Below are 19,371 nucleotides of genomic sequence, written 5' to 3' on the forward strand. Positions count from 1 at the left end.
TAAAACTTTTTTTTAAAGATTTTATTTATTTATTTATTTGACAGAGAGAAATCACAAGTAGATGGAGAGGCAGGCAGAGAGAGAGAGAGAAGGAAGCAGGCTCCCTGCTGAGCAGAGAGCCCGATGCGGGACTCGATCCCAGGACCCTGAGATCATGACGTGAGCCGAAGGCAGCGGCTTAACCCACTGAGCCACCCAGGCACCCTACCTTTATTTTTAAATTGAGTTGCTTATCTTCTTGCTGTTGGGTTATAAGAATTCTGCATTTATTTTGGATGTTAAACACTTGCATTTGCTTGATTCACCGGTAGTTTCTCCCAGCATGTAGGTTTCATTTCGTTTTCTTAATAATACCCTTTGATGCACAAAAGTTTTTAATTTTGATGAAGTAATTTATCTGTTTTTTTCTTTTGCTGCTTATGCTCTTGTTGTCATATCTAAGAATTCATAGCCAAATCCAAGGTCATGAAAATTTACCTCCATGTTTTCTTCAATAAGTTTTATTGGTTTATCTCTTGTATTTCAGTTATTGGTACATCTTAAGCTGATTTTTGTATATGATGGGAAGTAGGAGTTCAACTTGGTTTTTTGGGATGTGGAAGTCGGGTTGTCCAAGCACCATTTGTGGTAAAGACTATTCTTTCCCTCATTGAATGGTCTTGGCACCCTTGTCAAAAATCAGCTGGCTATAGATGTATGTTTTTTTTCTGGATTCTCAATTCTATTTCATCAGTACTTATGTCTGTTTTTCTCCCAGTATCTCTGTTTCGATTGCTGTAGCTTTGTGGTAAGTTTTGAAATTAAAAAATGAAAGTACTCTAAACTTTCTATTTTTCAAGATTGTTTTTGGCTCTTCAGAAGTCCTTGAAATTCCATTTGAATTGAGGATTGGCTTTTTTTTTCTTCTTTTTTTCTTTCTTTTCAAAAAATGCTGTTGGAATTTTGTTAAGGGTTGTGTTGCATTTGTAGATCACTTTGGGTTGTACTGACATCTCATTAGTACTGTTTTCCTATTCATGAGCTCAGTTACGTCTTTCCATTTACTTAGGTTTTCTTTAATTTCTTTCTGATAATATCTTAACTGGTTGTCCACCCACTTCAAATTAGTGACGAGTTGTTAGCAGATGGGTGGTTAGCTCATCATTTTATTACCATGTACAACTAGAAATTTGACTTCATACTCCTCTCTACCTACCTTTCTTTCTCCTTTATTTACTAAGAACTTAACATGTGAGGCACTTTGCTCTACTAGTGATAAATCCTATCCCATTGTACAAATAACCATGTTACAGAATTAACTGATTTGATCTCAGAGAGAGCAACTCTCAGCGTGCCATGAGAAGTTAAAGACAGAAAAGATTATACTTAGAGATACAGTCTTCTCTTCATAGAGGAAATGGCATTTGGGATGTAGAGATGGTGAAGCAGAACATTCCAGAAAGTGGAAGCAGTAGGGGCAGAGTCAATAAGCAGCCTAGTTTAGTTAGAACAGGAGGTGTAATGGAGAGCAGCAGAAGACAAGAATGGAAAGAGAGTTTGGGGCTCTGAATACTTTGTTTTAGTAAGGAATGGGAAGCCCCTGAAGGTTTTGAGCAGGTATATAATAACATGATTGGAACTTTCTATGGAAAAATTAATCTCTCAGCAATGGGTTAGGATAGTTTGGAGGAGGGAGAGACTGTGGTACAGGGAGACAAGTGAAGAGCAGCCTAGACAATGAATTATGAGGGCCTCAATTAGGGTGGTGAAAATGGGAATGGAGTCAAAGGATGAAGTTACAGAGATATTGCAGAGATATTGACAGGATTTGGCAAATTATGAATGATGGTGAGAAACTGAAGTCAGACACAAGAGATTTCATGTCTGTGTGAGAACATGAGTTAATACCATTAACTGAATAAGGAGAAAGGACGGGTTTGGAGTTTTTGGGGGGAAGGTGGTAAGTTGGGTTTTGGAACCTGTCCACACAAGCAGTTGCTGTGCCTGGAGAATAGCTATCCAGGAAGCAATGGCTGCTGTCACCAGTAGGGTGAAGGTATCAGAGGGCAAATGCTCGAGCTTCTGCCTCCAGGCTCCAAGAACAGCTGTGAAGTTCTGAAGTTGAGGGGGAAGCTAGCTATCCAAATGCACTTATTTATTCACTGATTTATTCAACAAACCCTAATAAGCCCCCTCTACCTGCCAGCCACCGTGGCAAGCCCTGAAGATACAGCAGTGAATTAGACCTAGTCCCTAGTCTCAGGGACTCTCTTAGCAACAGCCATGTTTGTGACTGATTGTAATACTGAGTGGTTTATTTATATTAGCTGTAAAATGCTTTACAGATTCTTTGTTTATTTTACCCAAGTTTTCTTTCTATTCCATATGTTGGATTACATAGCCTCATTCTTTTATTTGCTAATTTTTCCACATCTGTTTTTGAATTTTATATTGCAGGATTACAGTGTCACCTATGGCCACTGTCCGGAAATCACAGTATACACAAGCTGCTGCTACTTTCCTAGTGCAGCACAACTGCCTTCCTTGTGGGCAGAAAATAAGAAGTCTCTTCTTAGCATGTTGGTGGAGGTGAGCCTTTCCCTTTTAACTAGAAGAAAACTCCCAGGAATGAAAAGCTTTATCAAAACAGGTTCTTAGTGTTTTACTAATAATTTATATTATTTTTAAATATATATATATATATATATATATAGAAAGAGTCTTGTTGAATTTATATCACCTAAATAGGTGCCATGATTTCAGATATCTGGAATCTGCTGTAATTGAGATAATTAAACCCTTTGAGATGTTGCACATTTTTTCATTTGAATGTCATGCAGAGACAGCGTACTGTGGTGGAAAGTAAATCCTCAAGACATCAGAATATTTGGGTCCTAACGCTTTAGGTTTTGATTGTATCAGAGTTCTTTTATCCCTTATTGCTCTGAAGCAAGGAATGAGTAGCAAACAAGGCCAGAATCAGTGGTGAAGGACAAACAAGTCAGTTTTATTGGTGGTGGGGGGGGGGGTTGTTGCTTTGTTTGTGTATTGTTTTTGTCATGCCGCAAGCTATTGCCCTGAGAATATCTGGAAACAAATTTATATTTTGAATATTTTTTACAGGTTCACAAAGGAGTCCATGGTTTTGTTAAAGATAAAACTGGAAAACCAATTTCTAAAGCAGTCATTGTACTCAATGAAGGAATAAAGGTCCACACAAAAGAAGGAGGCTACTTCCATGTGCTGTTAGCTCCAGGTGTCCATAATATCAATGCCATCGCTGATGGGTATCAGCAACAACATTCCCAGGTAAGAAACTCAAATTTAATAGTATCATATAAATTCTTAATCTTAATAGTATTTCCTTTTTATTTTGAAACTCTTGTGAGGATAAAGAAATAAAATGTGTAACTAACTCTGGATTATGATATCTTGTTATCTTTCTATCCTTCAGCAACAAAAAGGAAATTTTTATAACATTTTATATACTTCAGAGGACAATGACTATTCTCCTTGGTTTAGTATAAAGGCCTTAGGAATAGTTCTGGGATACAATTTATGAAAAGTTGTACTGTATGAAAAGTAAACTTTTTCATAATTCTTTATATTGCATGAAAAGTCATATGAAAAGTAAACATTTTCATGATTGTTACACTTTATCCCTCTAGGTGTTTGTGCATCATGACGCGGCTAGTTCTGTGGTAATAGTCTTTGACACAGATAACCGGATATTTGGTTTACCAAGGGAGCTTGTGGTAACTGTATCAGGTAAAGAAATTTAAATTTTTAGTAGTTGAGATTAAAACCAGTTCTGTTCCTGAAACCAATATTGTACTGTATGTTAACTAACTAGAATTTAAGTAAAAATTTGAAAAATAAAATGAAAAATCAGTAAAACCAGTTCTGACATTCCAGTTTGAGAGTGGCTCACCTCCCCATCACCTGAAGCTGATCACTTTTCTTCTAATATCTCTTTATCTAAACATTTTTTTTGGATTTTCCTGGAACACTGTTCTCCCGTATGTGTGTTCTCATGGCTTTCTCCCTCACATTTTCAGGTCTATATTCAAATGTCACCTCCACAAAGAGGCCTTTCCTGATCACCCTAGCCAAAATTGTCCCCCTCTCACTTTCTCCAACCACTTTTTTTTATTATAGAACTTACTACCACTTGACATTACATTATATATTTAGTCATTTACTTGTCTATATTTGATCTTTCCCACTAAAACATCATCGCTCTGAGCAAACAGGGAGTTTATCTACATTTCCAGCACCTAGGACCATGGCTGGCATGGAATAGGCCTTAATGAAGAGTTGTTTACTGAATGAATCATTTGCTTTATATTAAGATTGTAAGTTCCTTGGACTTTGACTTATAGTCTATTTTTTTAAGATCCTGGAAGGAAGAAATATTTGTTTTCTCCAGGATTAATTTGTGCCATAGCTTGAATCACTGAGATTAGAAAGAAAAAAAAATGTAGTAAAATAATAAATGCTCTGCTGTATTGTATCTTTTTGACACAGAGAACCTTGGTTCATTTCTAAGTGCAATTTGGACTTGACCCAGAATAGCCAAGTTTTATTATAGGGTGTGTGGGGGAGAGATTCTTAATTAATAGAGAATGGTATATTGGAAACATGGTAAAATCATAGAGTCTGTTGTGGAGTATTTAAAATAAGGAGTACTAGCTTGAATCAGATAAAGTGTGAATAACTTAGTGGTTAGAAACATATGAGCTAGGAGTCAGCAGTGGTTTAAATCTGGCTTTCCCACCCATTTGCTGTCATGAACTTAATTTTTATTCTGATTTTATTATTATTTTCTGTTACTAAGACTCTTATTTTGATAACCTGTATATAAATACTTTGAATAAATGAGGGGTTTGGGATGAGGTAAAATTTACTGAAAAGGATCAGTAGAAGTCACTGATAGAGAGCCCTTTGTAGAACAGTAGACAGTTTGGTTTCACTGTGGTAAAAGAAAAATATGTGTATACATACACATGCATGAAGAAAGCTCTGGAAGTACATTCACGAGAGTTGTTAAAAATGATCTCTACCCCTGGGGATAAAAATATATATTTATAAAAAATTAAAAATTAAAAAAAAATGATCTCTAGTTAATGGAGATGTGATGTGGAGTTTTGGCTTGGGGTTTTGGTGTTTTGTTTATTTCTATTTTTCTAATTTTGCATAGTAAACATGTACTGCCTATGTAATAATAAAAGGTTGTTTCTCAGTGTATGAAATAAAAATTAAATAAAGGGCATATCATCAAAAGTGTCATTGTGAGCAGCTTATTTAGATGCTTCAAGTGGAACAGCACTCACATGGTGATCTTGTTTGGCAGGTGCCACCATGTCAGCCTTGGTCCTCACAGCTTGCATTATTTGGTGCATCTGCTCCATCAAGTCTAACAGACACAAGGATGGCTTCCATCGGCTCAGGCAGCATCATGATGAGTATGAAGATGAAATTCGCATGATGTCAACAGGCTCCAAGAAGTCCCTCTTAAGCCATGAGTTCCAGGATGAAACGGACACTGAAGAGGAAACACTATATTCTAGCAAACATTGAAACACAGACTCCACACATCTCCCAGCATAAGTACCAAGTGAAATTACAGTTCCTTTTGGGAGACACTGCATTAAGAAGAGAGACTCTCTTGCTTCTTCAAAGAGCTTTGGGAAGTTAACTTGCTATATGTGTATCCTCTGTGAATTTGGCTGGCAGTTTTGAACTTCCCCTCCTTTAAGTACTCTTACCTTAAAAAAAAAAAAAAAAATCTGCTTTCTATTTATGCAGCAGATGGGACAGCCACTTTGTTTTTCTTTTTAATTTAAGATGAGCTGTTTGGAGCTTATGTTATAAAGCCAACTAGTGGATGTTATATTTTGCACATCAGGTGTTTACTAGTGGCTTGACTTTTTCTCTTTATTTTAAATGGCCAAAAGAATCCAGAAACATTTAGGCAGGGACAGCAGTCAGAATCTGACATAAAGCTTTAAAAACTCAAGGTTTTCTCAACCTACTGAGAAGTACTTTTCTCTAGTTATTAAATAGCTGGAGTTTCTCTTATTCAGGTTTAATGGAGGCTGAATTGATTTTTAAATATATATAACATTAGGAAATGAATAAATGGGCTTCCGCATTTGGCTTTCTACTTTTTCCAAGGTTAGATCAGAACTGGTGGGCTATGCTCTAAAGCGGGATTTCACTACCTCTCTTATAAGGTTTAGCAAAGTTCTAAATACCCCCATTTTAAGGGAGAACTTGTTGAATTTGCTGTAAAAGATCTGAATGTCCATTTGAATAGAACTGAGAGGAAGATCTACCAAAAGCTAAAACTTGTGTCGCATATCTTTCAACTTGGTAATGATCCCACAGGTGCTGCTGCTTTTTATCGGTGAAGCACTAGTTTATTCTAGGAATGCCTAATTCTTTAATATTTCCTAAATTTGAACCTTTTTCTGTGTTGTACACTTATGGCTTTCAGATGACCCGGCAATGTACAAGATCTGAATTCAACTGAAAACATCTAGAAGTGTAGAAGAGACCTACTTGCACATTCTTTCACTGGCATTTGAACACAAAATACGTATGGTTCATGCTCCAGTTCAAGCCTACGGATATGCTACTGTTACTGAAATAGCTTGGGCCGTCTTACTCATATAGGCCTCTGCAAATGATTGGGTTCTTTGTCCTAATGTTTCATTTGACAGTCTCTTTTTGATCAACCAGTTTTGTTAAGAATTCAATTGAAAGCATTTAAATATGGCTCCCTCCATTAAAAAAAAAAAGTGTAAACAATGGACTGCCGTGTGCTGTAACACTGTGGTGAGAAAGTATCATCTTCACTGCCACTCAGGTTATTGCAAAGACCTGAAAGATTTGCATTTTACTGTGTCTATCATATCATGCTTTTCAATGGAATTGATGCTTTTTGTAAGTATGAGTCTTACCAATGATCTAATGGTTTAATACCTTTGAATGTTTTTAATGGCCAAGTTGCTGCTGAATTTGTACTAAATCAGGGGATCAAAAAACTTGCTGTCATCCTTTCAAATTGTATTCTATATCCATTAATGTACTGGTCATCCCAAAGCCTTCATATGGAATGGCTTATCACCTGTGTAGTCATTCCAAGTTTTGTGAGGAATGCGCCCAAAGTGGCTTTATATAAAGAGATTTGGTTTAGCAGGAATAATGAGGTCATGACACCTGTTAGTATCTGTGATAAATTTGGGTGGTTCAAGGTTAAGCCATTCTGATATTAATCCTAGTATTAACAACTCTAAATTCTGAGCCCTTGCCACCCACTCTCACCACACCACATATACAACTAATACTTAATGAAATATACATGATTTAATGTCTTTGAACAATACTTTACATTTTCTTTAAGGAGGTGATGTGGTAGCATTGCTCTTTTTAGCTTTACTTTTTGAGAGCACAAAGTCAAAACCAACAAAGAGCCTGAGTGGCTGGTCCTGCTTGGGACATTGTAGGTAGTAATGAAACAAAGTTGATGGGACAGCCTTTTCTTTATTAGCATTGGTCTTCACTAGAGGGTGCCTTTTAAATTCATTTCTCTTTTGAAATAACCATGTCTTTAACTGTTCATCACAGTGGCTGGAGTCCGTGTCTTTAAGCATGTATACAATTTTTTTTAGAAGTGAACACACAAATAGTTCTTTTAGTAATTTTTCCTGAAAGTAAAACCAAATTCTGCTATAAATCTTGACTCTTTAATGAATTTCTAAATCATGTGTTGCTCTGGAAAATAAGACCTTCTCAGCCTGTGTTAGCTTTGAACATGAATGTATAGGGTCATGACTACTAAGATTGTGTTCTCAGTCCCACTTTGTCTCTTATTTGTGGCTCTAATTTTAGACCACATTAACTGCTTAAGGCATTGAAGCCATATGGAATAGGGAATGCATTTCTTCAGTGTTTCTCCTAGAGACTTTCCATTTTCTTGGAGTCATGGAGGCAAGTAAGTATCACAGTATTAAGAAATTGGCCCAAATCGGAGTTGTGCCTTTCTTTACTCACAAGGCATGTTTTTTGTCCTGGTGATCCGTTTGTAAGCCTTCTTACCTCCCAGCTCCTTAATAAAAGCAAAGTGATTGAGTAGGTAATTTTCAAAGCGTCTGCCTGTGTAAATGTACTTGTACTGGTTATGCAGTTCGGTAAGATGAACTCAAGTTAATTTCAAATGGGTGGAGACCCCTTTTGGTTTTGTTGTGTTTTGCTGACCACTTGCTTAGTGTTTGGGATCCCGTCCCGTTGAGGAATGCTTGCACTTCTCACTGGAGGGAATTTGCTTTGCGACTTTGTCGTCCTCCAGAAAGGAAACTTAATGTGTATTTGGCCCAGTGTGATTGATTGGTTAATCTTTGGTAACTTTCACCTGGATGGAATTTGCTGAATTAATGAATATTGAACTTAAAAATCATTATGAGTTGACAAATAAATAAAAGGTAGTCCTTGTGCCTGAGCTTATTGTGTTTCTGAGCTAATACCAGTTTACACAGTAACCATGACCTACTCCTCCATTTCAATTTATTCTCAATACTAAATAGTTTCCACTTCTTGTTGCCAGATATGCACTTGTTGCCAGGTTTTGCCCCTGTTGTATTAAAAGCTTCTTGGCTATGAATGCTGTGATGGTGCCCTGCCTATGGTAGATTGCTTTAAAAATAGTAACTTTATTGCTACTACAAAAAATTCCACTGTGGTTGATGTTTGGTGACTTTCTACCTAGCAACTTTTTGTAACTCCTTGAGTTTCTGATTTGTTTTAACTGTAGCAGATTCTTTGGTGGTGATTAGGGCCCTTGATTAATGTCAATTAAACTTGGATTTCCAGTTCATAAAGAAATATCTCCCAACACCCATTCCTCCAATCTTTAGCAATAATTAATTAATATTCCACCTGATTTTCAGAATACTATTAGTTGATTTTGATTAGACAGAACATATTATGAAATTTGAAAATAGGCTATCATTTTAAGGCAATTGGATATAAATTATGTAAATATGTATGATTATGACTTTTATAAATGGCATAACATGAATGTACTAGCTACATTCTGTGCTGGCCATGCGCAGATTTTCTGGAGGTATGATATAATGGTATTTTTTTATGCTCAGAGTAAAAATCAACTTTTCACCTCTCCATTTTGTCCGAGTGACATTCCCAGGCTCCCTAACAATTCTATAGCTAACTTCTCTGAGGTGCCCAACACTCATTCATCTCAAGTGCTTCAGTCTTTGGTTTATTTCATGCACTGTGCCTTCAAAATGAAATTTTTAAAAGGGACTCTAAATGAAGTTGAATAGTAGTTTTAAAAAGTCAATCTGTGTAATTTATGTGAAATCTAATTGTAACAAGGTCCTTTCTGTTTTTTATATGTAAACAGATCTACTAATCCTGTATAAAAGTTATTTTATGATGTTTGTCTTTCTTTGTGTTTTGTCTCCTAATCTTTTTTCAAAAGCAATAGACAAGAAAAGATTATTGTCTCAGTTTGAAAGCTATGTATTTCGTTTTCCTCCCTATATTAGGGGGAAAATAGTAGGCTAGGAACATAGAGTGTCACCTGTAGAGTGTTTTTGTCTTCAGGAATTTACTCAAAAGAAAGCTGTTTCTGAAATAATCACATCGTATAGTAGCCAGAGTTCTCCTTTCTGTTTGTGGCTCAGCTAGATTGATAACATGTCCAATCACTCCACAAGAAACACCACAAAAATGACTGTTGAAAAGTTTATGTGCACATTTCAAACTTGTTTGTTAAAAACTTTGTCCTTTTTCCAAATAAGCCACATTTTATAATGTGTCCTGCTGCATTAGGCACAGTGGTGATGAATTCACCATCCGCTTTCTGTTTTTGTTGATACTGCTGGTCCAATAGAAACAGGGAAAGTGAAGTTATGTAAAAAGATGGGCTCTGCTGACAAGGAACTCATAGTCCAGACCAGAGAAATAGAAATGGGAATAAAGCCGTACTTCCACAGCAGTTGGTTCCTCTAAAAATAAAATCTCTGCTGGAGGGGAACTATAACATGGAGATTTGAGTGTGCACATTGGAGTTGGCCCAATCTGTGATAAATTCTCAGCTCTCCAACTTGCTTCCTATGTGGCCTTGCATTGTACAGTTTTCTTCACATTCTCTTAAGTCTTACTTTCTCTACCAGTTAAGGAATAATACCCAGTAGGATTGTACTGATATAATAATTGACTCTGAATTGAATGCCCATGGTTATCAGCATCATTTTCCTTCATTTGCTGTTTTCTGATCTTTTGAAAGAAGAAAGAGAGGTATTGTATCAAATATATGAACAAAGATCTGTTTACAGGAGTTCATTTTAATTTAGAAGAAATTCCTACACATGAATACCAAAAAAAAAGAGCGATGAAATTTTCCATTATGTAGTCCCATAGACTATCACATGGCAGTAAAGTTTTTAGAATTGTGCCAAATGCTTCATATTTGTTTTTAAATGAAATTAAATTGCATTTATGTATATTCAGTGAAAAGAGCCTTAATTAGCTGTGGCAGGAAGTCCAAATAGTAATAACGGTTCTTTTCCCTTCAATGTTTGAAATATTTTTCTGAATTCTTTTGGTCAGGAATTTTCTTGTATCTGATCAAGAAACTTTTGGTTTGTATCATAAATGGTTATCTATCAATCATGTTTCATTTTTCAGGTTTCTAGAAGCTGATTGTTCTCAGCAGTTACACATGATGTTCAGTGCTAATACAATTCAGTTCTGAATAAGTGCCATTCTGCTAAGGCTTCATGTCTAATACTCACCTGCAGCTAGAAAGCCAACTCATTGTATGCTGTTTGTTGCAGAGCTCAGATAAATACCTCCATTATTACCCACAATTTAAAAGCAATGAAATCAGCATATGAAGCCCAACTTTAATATCACAATTTCCACCTACATTAATCAGTAGAATGTTAAAAAACAAACATGTTACTACTTATGCATTTCGTCTGAAGTCAGATGGAATCCTATTCCCTTTTAACTGTGTAAACAAATGTAGACAAGGCAAACAAGAATTGGAGCAGAAAGTTGTCCAAGTTTAGAGACCAGCCTGAACAAGATTGAAGACAGAAGGGTGAGAAGATTGAAAGTGTGGTCATTGGAAGTGGGAATATATTGAGACGAACACCTCAAATTCAGCAAAGACAATTTATGGATTCAGTTACAAGCAATATAAAAAGGCTGTGATGCAATCGAAGGCAGCACGTGGAGAAATTAAAGATGGAACATCTAGAAAGATTGCAGATTAAATAGAAATTGTCATAACATGGATTACATTCTGTGATGGCCATTGAGATTGAGGCAAAGCAAGGGGGTCGTGGGGGAGAAATCTAGATTGCTAGATCTGAACCACTACTTTTTTTGAGTATTTGAAGTTATTCTAATATTTCTAATTATTATTGTCCCTTACTTGGTATTACATGATTCCAGTAGAGGTGTTCAAGATCAAACAGGCTTTTGATTTAGCATTTGAAGGATGCCCATAAGAACTGATCCTAAAGATAGGGAATGGGATAGGTGGTGAGTGGGCTGATTATGATAATGGCTGAATTGGACAACTGGATTTTTTTAGAGAATAGTTTTAGGTTTACAGAAAACTTGCAAAGATAATATAGAGTTGGCAATGGGTTTTTATTTGGAGCATGTGAGTGTTAGGGCAACAGACGAAAGATTGTATATATAGTTTTCTATTCATCAGACTTGAATGGAACACATTTGAAAGGGACTGGGCACAGCAAATATCATGTATAGAATCTAATCATGCATACATAGTCTACGTGATCCAGGTGTCAAGCCATGTAGTGATACCTCAGTGAACTGAGCTAAACTCAGTTCTTCTCTAATGGATGGTATTTCCATCCTAGATTTGGGGGAGACCTAATGATTTTGCAATGACCAAACATGGGCAAAGATAACCCAGCATGCAGAGAAATAAGACACCACCAATAAGAAAGCAGAAAAAGCCGTATACTGGTTTCAGGTGTTGACATTATCAGACCCTGTAAAACAAATAAACTGTTTTCAAAGAATAAAAGATAAGCCTGAGACTATCACAGGAAACAATAAAATAACAGAAATTCCAGCAGTGAAAGTACAGAAGTTAGGATGCACAGTTAAAATGGCAAATTGGACACACAGAAGCAGTGACCTTTAAAACAGACCCAAAGAAACTCTCTGACACAGTGCAGAGACAAAAAGGTAGAAGAAAATAGGAAGGTGAGGGTAAAAATGTGACTTAACATAAGACTAATACATGTTTGGTCATTGGAATTCTAGAAGAAAAAGAATGGAATGTAAACTATTTTGAGACAATGATGCAGAACTTTCCTAAATTAAGAAGTGGTATCTATCGATTAAAGAAACTCAATCTAAGTAAGAAAAAGTAAACACCCACACCTAGACAATGAGTGAAGCTGCTGAGCACAAAAGACAAAGTTGGGGGGAGTGGTCAGAGAGAAAATAAATTAACTTGAAAAAAATAGCAGTAGGACTAAAAGATTAGACTCACTCCCAACCACGGAAACCAGAGTACAGTAAAAATCGTATTTTGAAAGTTCTGGGTAAAACATTAAATAGCTTCCAACATAGAATTCTACATTAAACATACCGTTCAAGAGTAAAGGTCAGCTTCCAGGCAACTAAAGTCATTGATGGCAGCCTGTTTCCTAATGTTTCATTGCAAAATAATGCAAAGAAAAAGAAGGGAAAAGGAAACCTACACAAAAGCCACACTCTCAGAGTAACTTGAATTCAGAGAATTTTGAATCAAACTTAATAAAATGAGCAAAATCACCAGATCTCAACATGTACTCTCATATGTCTGCCCCGGCACCATCCCAATGCAGGGCTTTATGGAGCAAAGGCAGATGGAGATAATCTGCAAGAAAGACAGAAGGAGGATGACTGTGCAAGGACGTTGCAGATGTTAATCTGTAACCACTGCCAGAAAGACCAAATCTATCCTCAGTCCGAATCTAAAAACATGTCCAAGTACATCAGAGCACAAACTATAGGGAAGGGGCTTCAAAGTGGGCACAATTCAAAGGGGGCAGGCATAATTTAAAGGGACAGCATGAAACATAGCTTTTGGTGAAGGAAAAAAGTGGAAAAAGTAGAAACATCCTTTGACAATTAGATAATGAGGAAGAAAAGCAGCAAGGAGGAAAATTCAAGAGTCTTCCAAGATAAGAACAGTGCAATGGGCGCCTGGGCGGCTCAGTGGATTAAGCCTCTGCCTTTGGCTCAGGTCATGATCTCGGGATCCTGGGATGGAGTCCCACATCGGGCTCTCTGCTCGGCAGGGAGCCTGCTTTCTCCTCTCTCTCTCTGCCTGCCTCTCTGCCTACTTGTGATCTCTCTCTCTCTCTGTGTCAAATAAATAAATAAATAATCTTAAAAAAAAAAGTTAAGAGTAGTGCAAAACTGGAGCACTTAAAGCCCCTCCCTATCACCAAAACAAACCCACAAGAAACCTACTACCAAGTGCTTGAATTTCACTAGACTGATGGAAGAGAGCTCAGCCATGAATGAAGCATGGAAATATAAAATATGGATTCTGACATGGAAAAAGCAAATTTGTCATCACTTGCAGATTTGATTGTGCACCTGAAAAATACAAAATAACCTACAGGCTAATTAGAAATAATAAGATAATTCAGTTCGACTTCCAGCTGTGGGTGAATTGGCTTGAAACATAAAGACCTATCCATCAAGAACAATGAGAAAAGCTGGATTTAAAAGCAAAACCAAAAACTTGTTTGAAGGATTGAAGAACTATTAAGTTACCAAGGACTTATGGGGTTGAGATCCTAAAGCAAAGGGAATTCAGGGGTGAACATGATAGTAAAGTTTTATCGTAAGGCATTTGTTGACGCATAACCAGTGACTGAGAGAGATAGCTACTAGGGAAGAGGTCAAGAGGCAGAGAACTTGAGCAGAAGCTGTAGGCAGTAATCATTGGGTCGGGGGAAAATACAAATTTAGTATCTATCAAGGAAGGGAGAGCTGCTCAACAGGCTTTCAATTAGGACACTTGAGTGGCTACGTATTAGAGCAAGGGACAATCAGAGACAGACACATTTTTACAAACCCAGAATCCTATGTGGTGTTAGTGCCACCCGGGGCTGGAGTAAGCTAATGTGCCACTACCCAAACCACTGGCACCAAGCAGCAATAAACGGATTCTTGGGGAAGATAATATCTGAAGCCTCAAATGATTACTACAAATTTTAATTTATGATGTATAATTTATAATATACAAATAATTGAAAGTTATTTCTGTTGTCAAAAGACAAAAGATGAAAGATCAAGGGGGGGGGGAGAAACAGGAACAGTTCCACGAGAGTTACAGACTTTTCATTTATCAATCATGACAATGAATGAATGCAAAAAGAAAAGATGAAGGCTTTTAGCAAATAACTGAAATCTAGTAAAAAGTAAGGGAGGTTTTGATTCCAGACAAAATGGAGTAGATATATCTCTCTTCTATTCCTCCTAATAACCAGAGCAAAAAATCTCATGTATTGTCTGCAAAACAAATAAGATTCAGGATGGTGGAGAGAAGAATGCAGACCAGTTAGGGACCTCAGGATTCAAGAAATGATATGTGGTGAATTCCTTGGGTTTTCTTTCTGCCTCATATATCCTACTGTGGGTGTTGCATTATATATCCCATAATGGAGGAGCTGGCAATCCAGAGATGAGATGCCAAAGGGTGGAGACACAAAAATCCCAAAGAAAATACTTCTGTAGCCAAAGGACACAGAAAGGGGCAGCCTACCAAGAGGGAATAGTTTTATTTCTTTTTTTTTTTAAAGATTATTTATTTGTTTATTTATTTGACAGACAGATCACAAGTAGGCAGAGAGGCAGGCAGAGAGAGGAGGAAGCAGGCTCCCCACTGAGCAGAGAGCCTGATGCAGGACTCAATCCCAGGACCCTGAGATCATGACCTGAGCCGAAGGCAGAGGCTCAACCCACTGAGCCACCCAGGCACCCCGAGATGGAATAGTTTTAAACAATAATTGCACTACTCCAGCCAAATGCTACTGAGAAAACTGAGGCCCATCCCTACCCCTTATAGCAATGGCTAAACTGGGGGCAAAGACTCTACTTGCGCCTGGCTATAAAGAAGCCAGGGTGGTGGGTGGTGTCAAAGAAGGCCCAGGTCAGGGAGCCTGGAAGGCTCAGTTGGTTGACTGTCAGACTCTTGGTTTCCATTCAAGAACAACCCCAAGTTGGGAGATCAAGCCCACCTCAGAAGCACGCACAAGGATAGTCCACTTCCCCTCTTATTCTCCCTTTCCTTCTGCCCCTCACCCATGCACACTCTGAAATAAATATTTTTTTAAAATGAAGATGATGAACCAGGTAAAGAGCCAGGACCTCCATCACAGCACAGTGGTTATAAGCACACACCCCCCATTATGGTGTCAGTGGGTGCCATCCGAGGAAGGGTAACAAGGCATCCCCAACATAGCAACTGGGTTATCGACAGAGGCCAGGGGAGAACCTGAACTTCTCTACTTCAACCTTGAAGCAACAAGCCAGTTTCCCATCACCCCCACCAGCACAACATCAGAGGAGTTCTGCTTAAACAGAAGACTTAAATATCCAGGGTCTTATAATACCTTAAAATAGCCTGGACTACAACGTAAAAATCATTCATTATACCAAGAACCCAGGAAATTTCAACTTGAAAGAAAAAAAGATAATTAACAGATGTCAATATCAAGATGACGCACATGTTGGAATTATCTGACAAGAACATAAAATATATTTTAGTGAGAAATTACAAATAAACTTAGGACAAATGATAAAAAGAGTCTCGGCAAAGAAATAGAAGATATGAGGAACAAAACGGAAATTTTAGATTTGAAAACCCCAATAAATGAAATTTAAAAATTCAGTCAACCCCTTCAATAGCAGAATGGAAGGGACAGAGGAAAGATATGGCTGTCAGTGAACTTGAAGACAGAGCACAGAAACTACCCAATCTGAACAACAGAAAACAGGCTGAAAAAAATTATTAAAGCCTCAGATATGGAGAGTACACCAGATCTCTAACCAAAGGTCTACTATTTGTGTCATTGGAGTCCCAGAGGGAGAGGAAAAAGAGTATGGGGCAGAAAAAAATATTAGAAGAAACAATGGCTGAAAATTCCCCAAATTTGGCAAATGACATAAACTGAAGATTCAGGAAGCTGAGCATATCTCAAGCAGGATAAAACCAAAGAAATCCATACTAAGACACATCTTAATCAACTTTCTGAAAAGAAAAAGTTTTGAAAGCAGTGAGAGAAAAGATACCTTAGCTGTAACAGAAAAACAATTCAAAGAACCGCCAATTTCTCATCAGAACCTTGGAGGACAGGAGGAATTGGCACATTTTCCAGTGCTGAGGAAAAAAGAAAATTGTGAACCTCAGATTCTATATCTGGCAACAATATTTTTCAGGAATGAAGAGAAAATCAAAACGTTATCAGATGAAGGAAAACTAGTAGAATGTGTCTCCAGCAGACCTACTCTTTTAAAAATGGCTAAATGAAGTTCTTGAAACAGAAGGAAAATGGTAAAAGAAGAAACCTTGGAACATTGGGAATGAAGAAAGAAAAATGGAAAGAATAAAATATGGGTAAATACAGTTAGCTTTCCTTCTTTTGAATTCTATAAATTACGGTTGACAGTTGAAGCAAAACCGATAACGTTACCTGATGTGGTTCTCAATGAATGTAGAGGAACTCTTAAAGACAGTTCTAAATGGAAGTGGGTAAAGGGACAGGTATGATTTAAACACCTTTACAAGAGGTAACTTTTCTACATTTCACTGGAACTGGTAAAATGTGGGCACAAGCCGAGTGTGAGAATTTATGTATCTGTATGGGTGGCTTTGGACGGCGGATTCTAACAGGTTGAGGGGGACAGGATGAGGTGCGTGGAAGCAGTTAGCACACACTTTAAGATGAAAGGGTTGGTCTTGGAAAGAAAAGAGCCTCAGGTTGGCTAAAGACACACATTGAGAAAAGGAAAGGGGAATAGGGACTTGCGTCTGACGATGACTTTCTTCTCAGCCAGGCAGGCCCCTGCTGAGAGAGGGGATTAGCCGATTGAGGGCGATGATGCGGGTTTGGGGCGCCGAGAGAGGATATGAGCACCAGAAGGGCACATAATTCAGGTAGTGTAGAGGTTAAAACTAGTTTTCAGCCCCACTGCTCAAAAGCTGTAAGGTGATGAATTGACCGCCAGGTGGCGGTGTCTGTGGAAGCTTACGTATCCCATCGGCCCTGGCGCCGGGGCGGAAGGAGGTGCGGAGGTAATTCTCTGGTTCGCATCGCCTCTACTCTTCTATCCCGACTGACGTTGGACAACAAAGATGGCTGCAGGAACCAGCAATTATTGGGAAGGTGAGGGCGAGGCTTCCGTATGGGTCTCGCCGAGAGGCAGAAGGGCTGGGTGGGGACGGGTCTTGGGGGAGGCGGCAGAGGAAAGAGCCTGGCCTCCGGAGGGGCCGCGCCGGCGGGTGGGGCACGTACAGTCGGGGCTGCGGGCCTGGGGGCTGAAGAGACCGAACGGTCTGGGGCAGGGGGCTGACCCGAGAGGCAGCGAGACCTGGAGCAGGGGTTGGGCGGAGAGAGGTGAGCGGCGATGAAGTGGAAGAGGGTCCTGAGTCACTGGAGGAGGACTGGGTTGAGGAGCTAAGCGAACTTGGACGCAGGGGTTTGGGACACGAACTCTGAGAGGAGACGAGTTTTGAACGAGAATATTCCGAGCCCAGGAGGCTGGAAGACTCAGCGTTTTAAGAGTTGAGGTCACTGTTGGACAGTTGAGCAGGATAAGGGAAAGAAGGAACTTGTCAGTCCGGTCCCTCGAGAGAAGTTGTATGAACGAAGTGTCTCCTCCTCGGTCCCCCTGGCAGCTTCAGGCTGGGACTTCAAGGATTGGGTGTCGAGTCCCGTTTGAAGGCAGAGGAAATAACTTTACCAAACTCTGCTGTGAGACGAGTTTTGTTAAAAAAGAGAAAGTTGAGAGAACCAGTGTGAATTGCAACGATTGCATTTGCTGTCCCTCTTCTGCCAAAAGAACTGTCTTGTGATTTGACGAGTACGTTTTTTTAATTACTGAAAATACGTTCCGATAAAGTGCGCTCATGTAAAACGCACTCCTGGACCATGATAACGACCACGGATCAGAGAATGCTCGTCTTTTTCTTTCAATTGTGTCTTTGCTTTATTACGATAGAAACTACTCTCCAAGCCTCTCGGAAACCACAAGTAACAGTATTGTCACTAACAGCCCCTTGGTCTAAGAGCTTAATTAATTCTGAGTTCATCCATACTTGCTTGTATGTATGTACCTCGGGCCTACTTTCAGAATGCTTTTAGTTGATGTTTTCTATTAAGAAAGACAGTTACTCGTTAGAGAGAACCATAATTATAGTTTAACACACGCATTTAAATGCCTATTTGAAATGAATACTAGATAGAAAATATTTTAAAATTATGTACACGAGGCTATTAGTATTTTTTTTTATTTAAAGATTTTTATTTATTTATTTGGCAGAGAGAGATCACGAGTAGGCAGAGAGGCAGGCAGAGAGAGAGAGAGGAGGAAGCAGGCTCCTGCTGAGCAGAGAGCCTGATGCGGGACTCGATCCCAGGACCCTGAGATCATGACCTGAGCCTAAGGCAGCGGCTTAACCCACTGAGCCACCCAGGCGCCCAGTATTTTTAATACTAGTGATTAGGCTGTAGTTTTTTGAAGCGCTGTGCTGTAGTAATTATAGCATCTTATTATTGACAACTTACTCTGTGCTTTAAGCTCATGGTTACTAAACCCTGAAGGCAGGGTCCTGGAATCCAGCCCTATGTCAGGAGGGGAGCTCAGTGGGGAGTCAGCTTGAGGATTTCTGTCCCTCTCCCTTTGCCCGTTCCCCTGGTGCGCGCGCGCTCTCTCTCTCAAATAAATCTTTTTTAAAAAGTGGAGGTTCGTAAGTAGATTTTCAATAAATCTCAGAGTCAGTTCTCAGAATCTTAGAACATTAGGGTGAGAGAAGATTCTGAGACTTGGTCATTTCTGGCAAAATATGCTCCACTATATTACAGTGCTTCTTACTTCTGGTTGCTGATAAATATATTGAAATAATGTTTTGTAACCCTTATTCCCGAAAGATGAGATCCTTACAATATTCCTTTCTAAATTTCAGCCCTTTTATTTTGACAGCCACTTGACCTTGAATGAGAATACTCACATCTAGATGTAGGTTTCTGGCTTGGGGCTTCTCTCCCTCAACTACTAGGCCAAACTACTATAGCAGTGTTTCTGTTTGCTTGTGTT

General features: G+C 38.6%; 2 protein-coding genes across 5 annotated transcripts in view; both read left to right on the forward strand.

Annotated features, from left to right (window-relative positions):
• The window catches only part of CPD (carboxypeptidase D), a 77,044-nt gene extending 67,605 nt beyond the window's left edge, over positions 1-9,439 (forward strand). Inside the window, exons 18-21 of the mRNA XM_004746918.3 lie at positions 2,437-2,568; positions 3,103-3,288; positions 3,648-3,747; positions 5,333-9,439. Of these exons, the coding sequence (XP_004746975.3) occupies positions 2,437-2,568; positions 3,103-3,288; positions 3,648-3,747; positions 5,333-5,559 (645 nt within the window). The 3' untranslated portion in view covers positions 5,560-9,439. The remainder of the gene's footprint in view (positions 1-2,436; positions 2,569-3,102; positions 3,289-3,647; positions 3,748-5,332) is intronic.
• A 7,848-nt stretch (positions 9,440-17,287) lies between these two features.
• The window catches only part of GOSR1 (golgi SNAP receptor complex member 1), a 51,647-nt gene continuing 49,563 nt past the window's right edge, over positions 17,288-19,371 (forward strand). For all 4 annotated transcript variants that reach the window (XM_045069996.1, XM_004746913.3, XM_004746914.3 and 1 more), the window contains exon 1: positions 17,288-17,441. In XM_045069996.1, coding sequence (XP_044925931.1) covers positions 17,411-17,441 — 31 coding nt within the window. In that variant the 5' untranslated portion in view covers positions 17,288-17,410. The remainder of the gene's footprint in view (positions 17,442-19,371) is intronic.

This window comes from Mustela putorius, unplaced genomic scaffold (genome assembly GCF_011764305.1).
Source record: "Mustela putorius furo isolate JIRA1106 unplaced genomic scaffold, ASM1176430v1.1 tig00003962_pilon_pilon_pilon, whole genome shotgun sequence".
Lineage (NCBI taxonomy): Eukaryota > Metazoa > Chordata > Mammalia > Carnivora > Mustelidae > Mustela > Mustela putorius.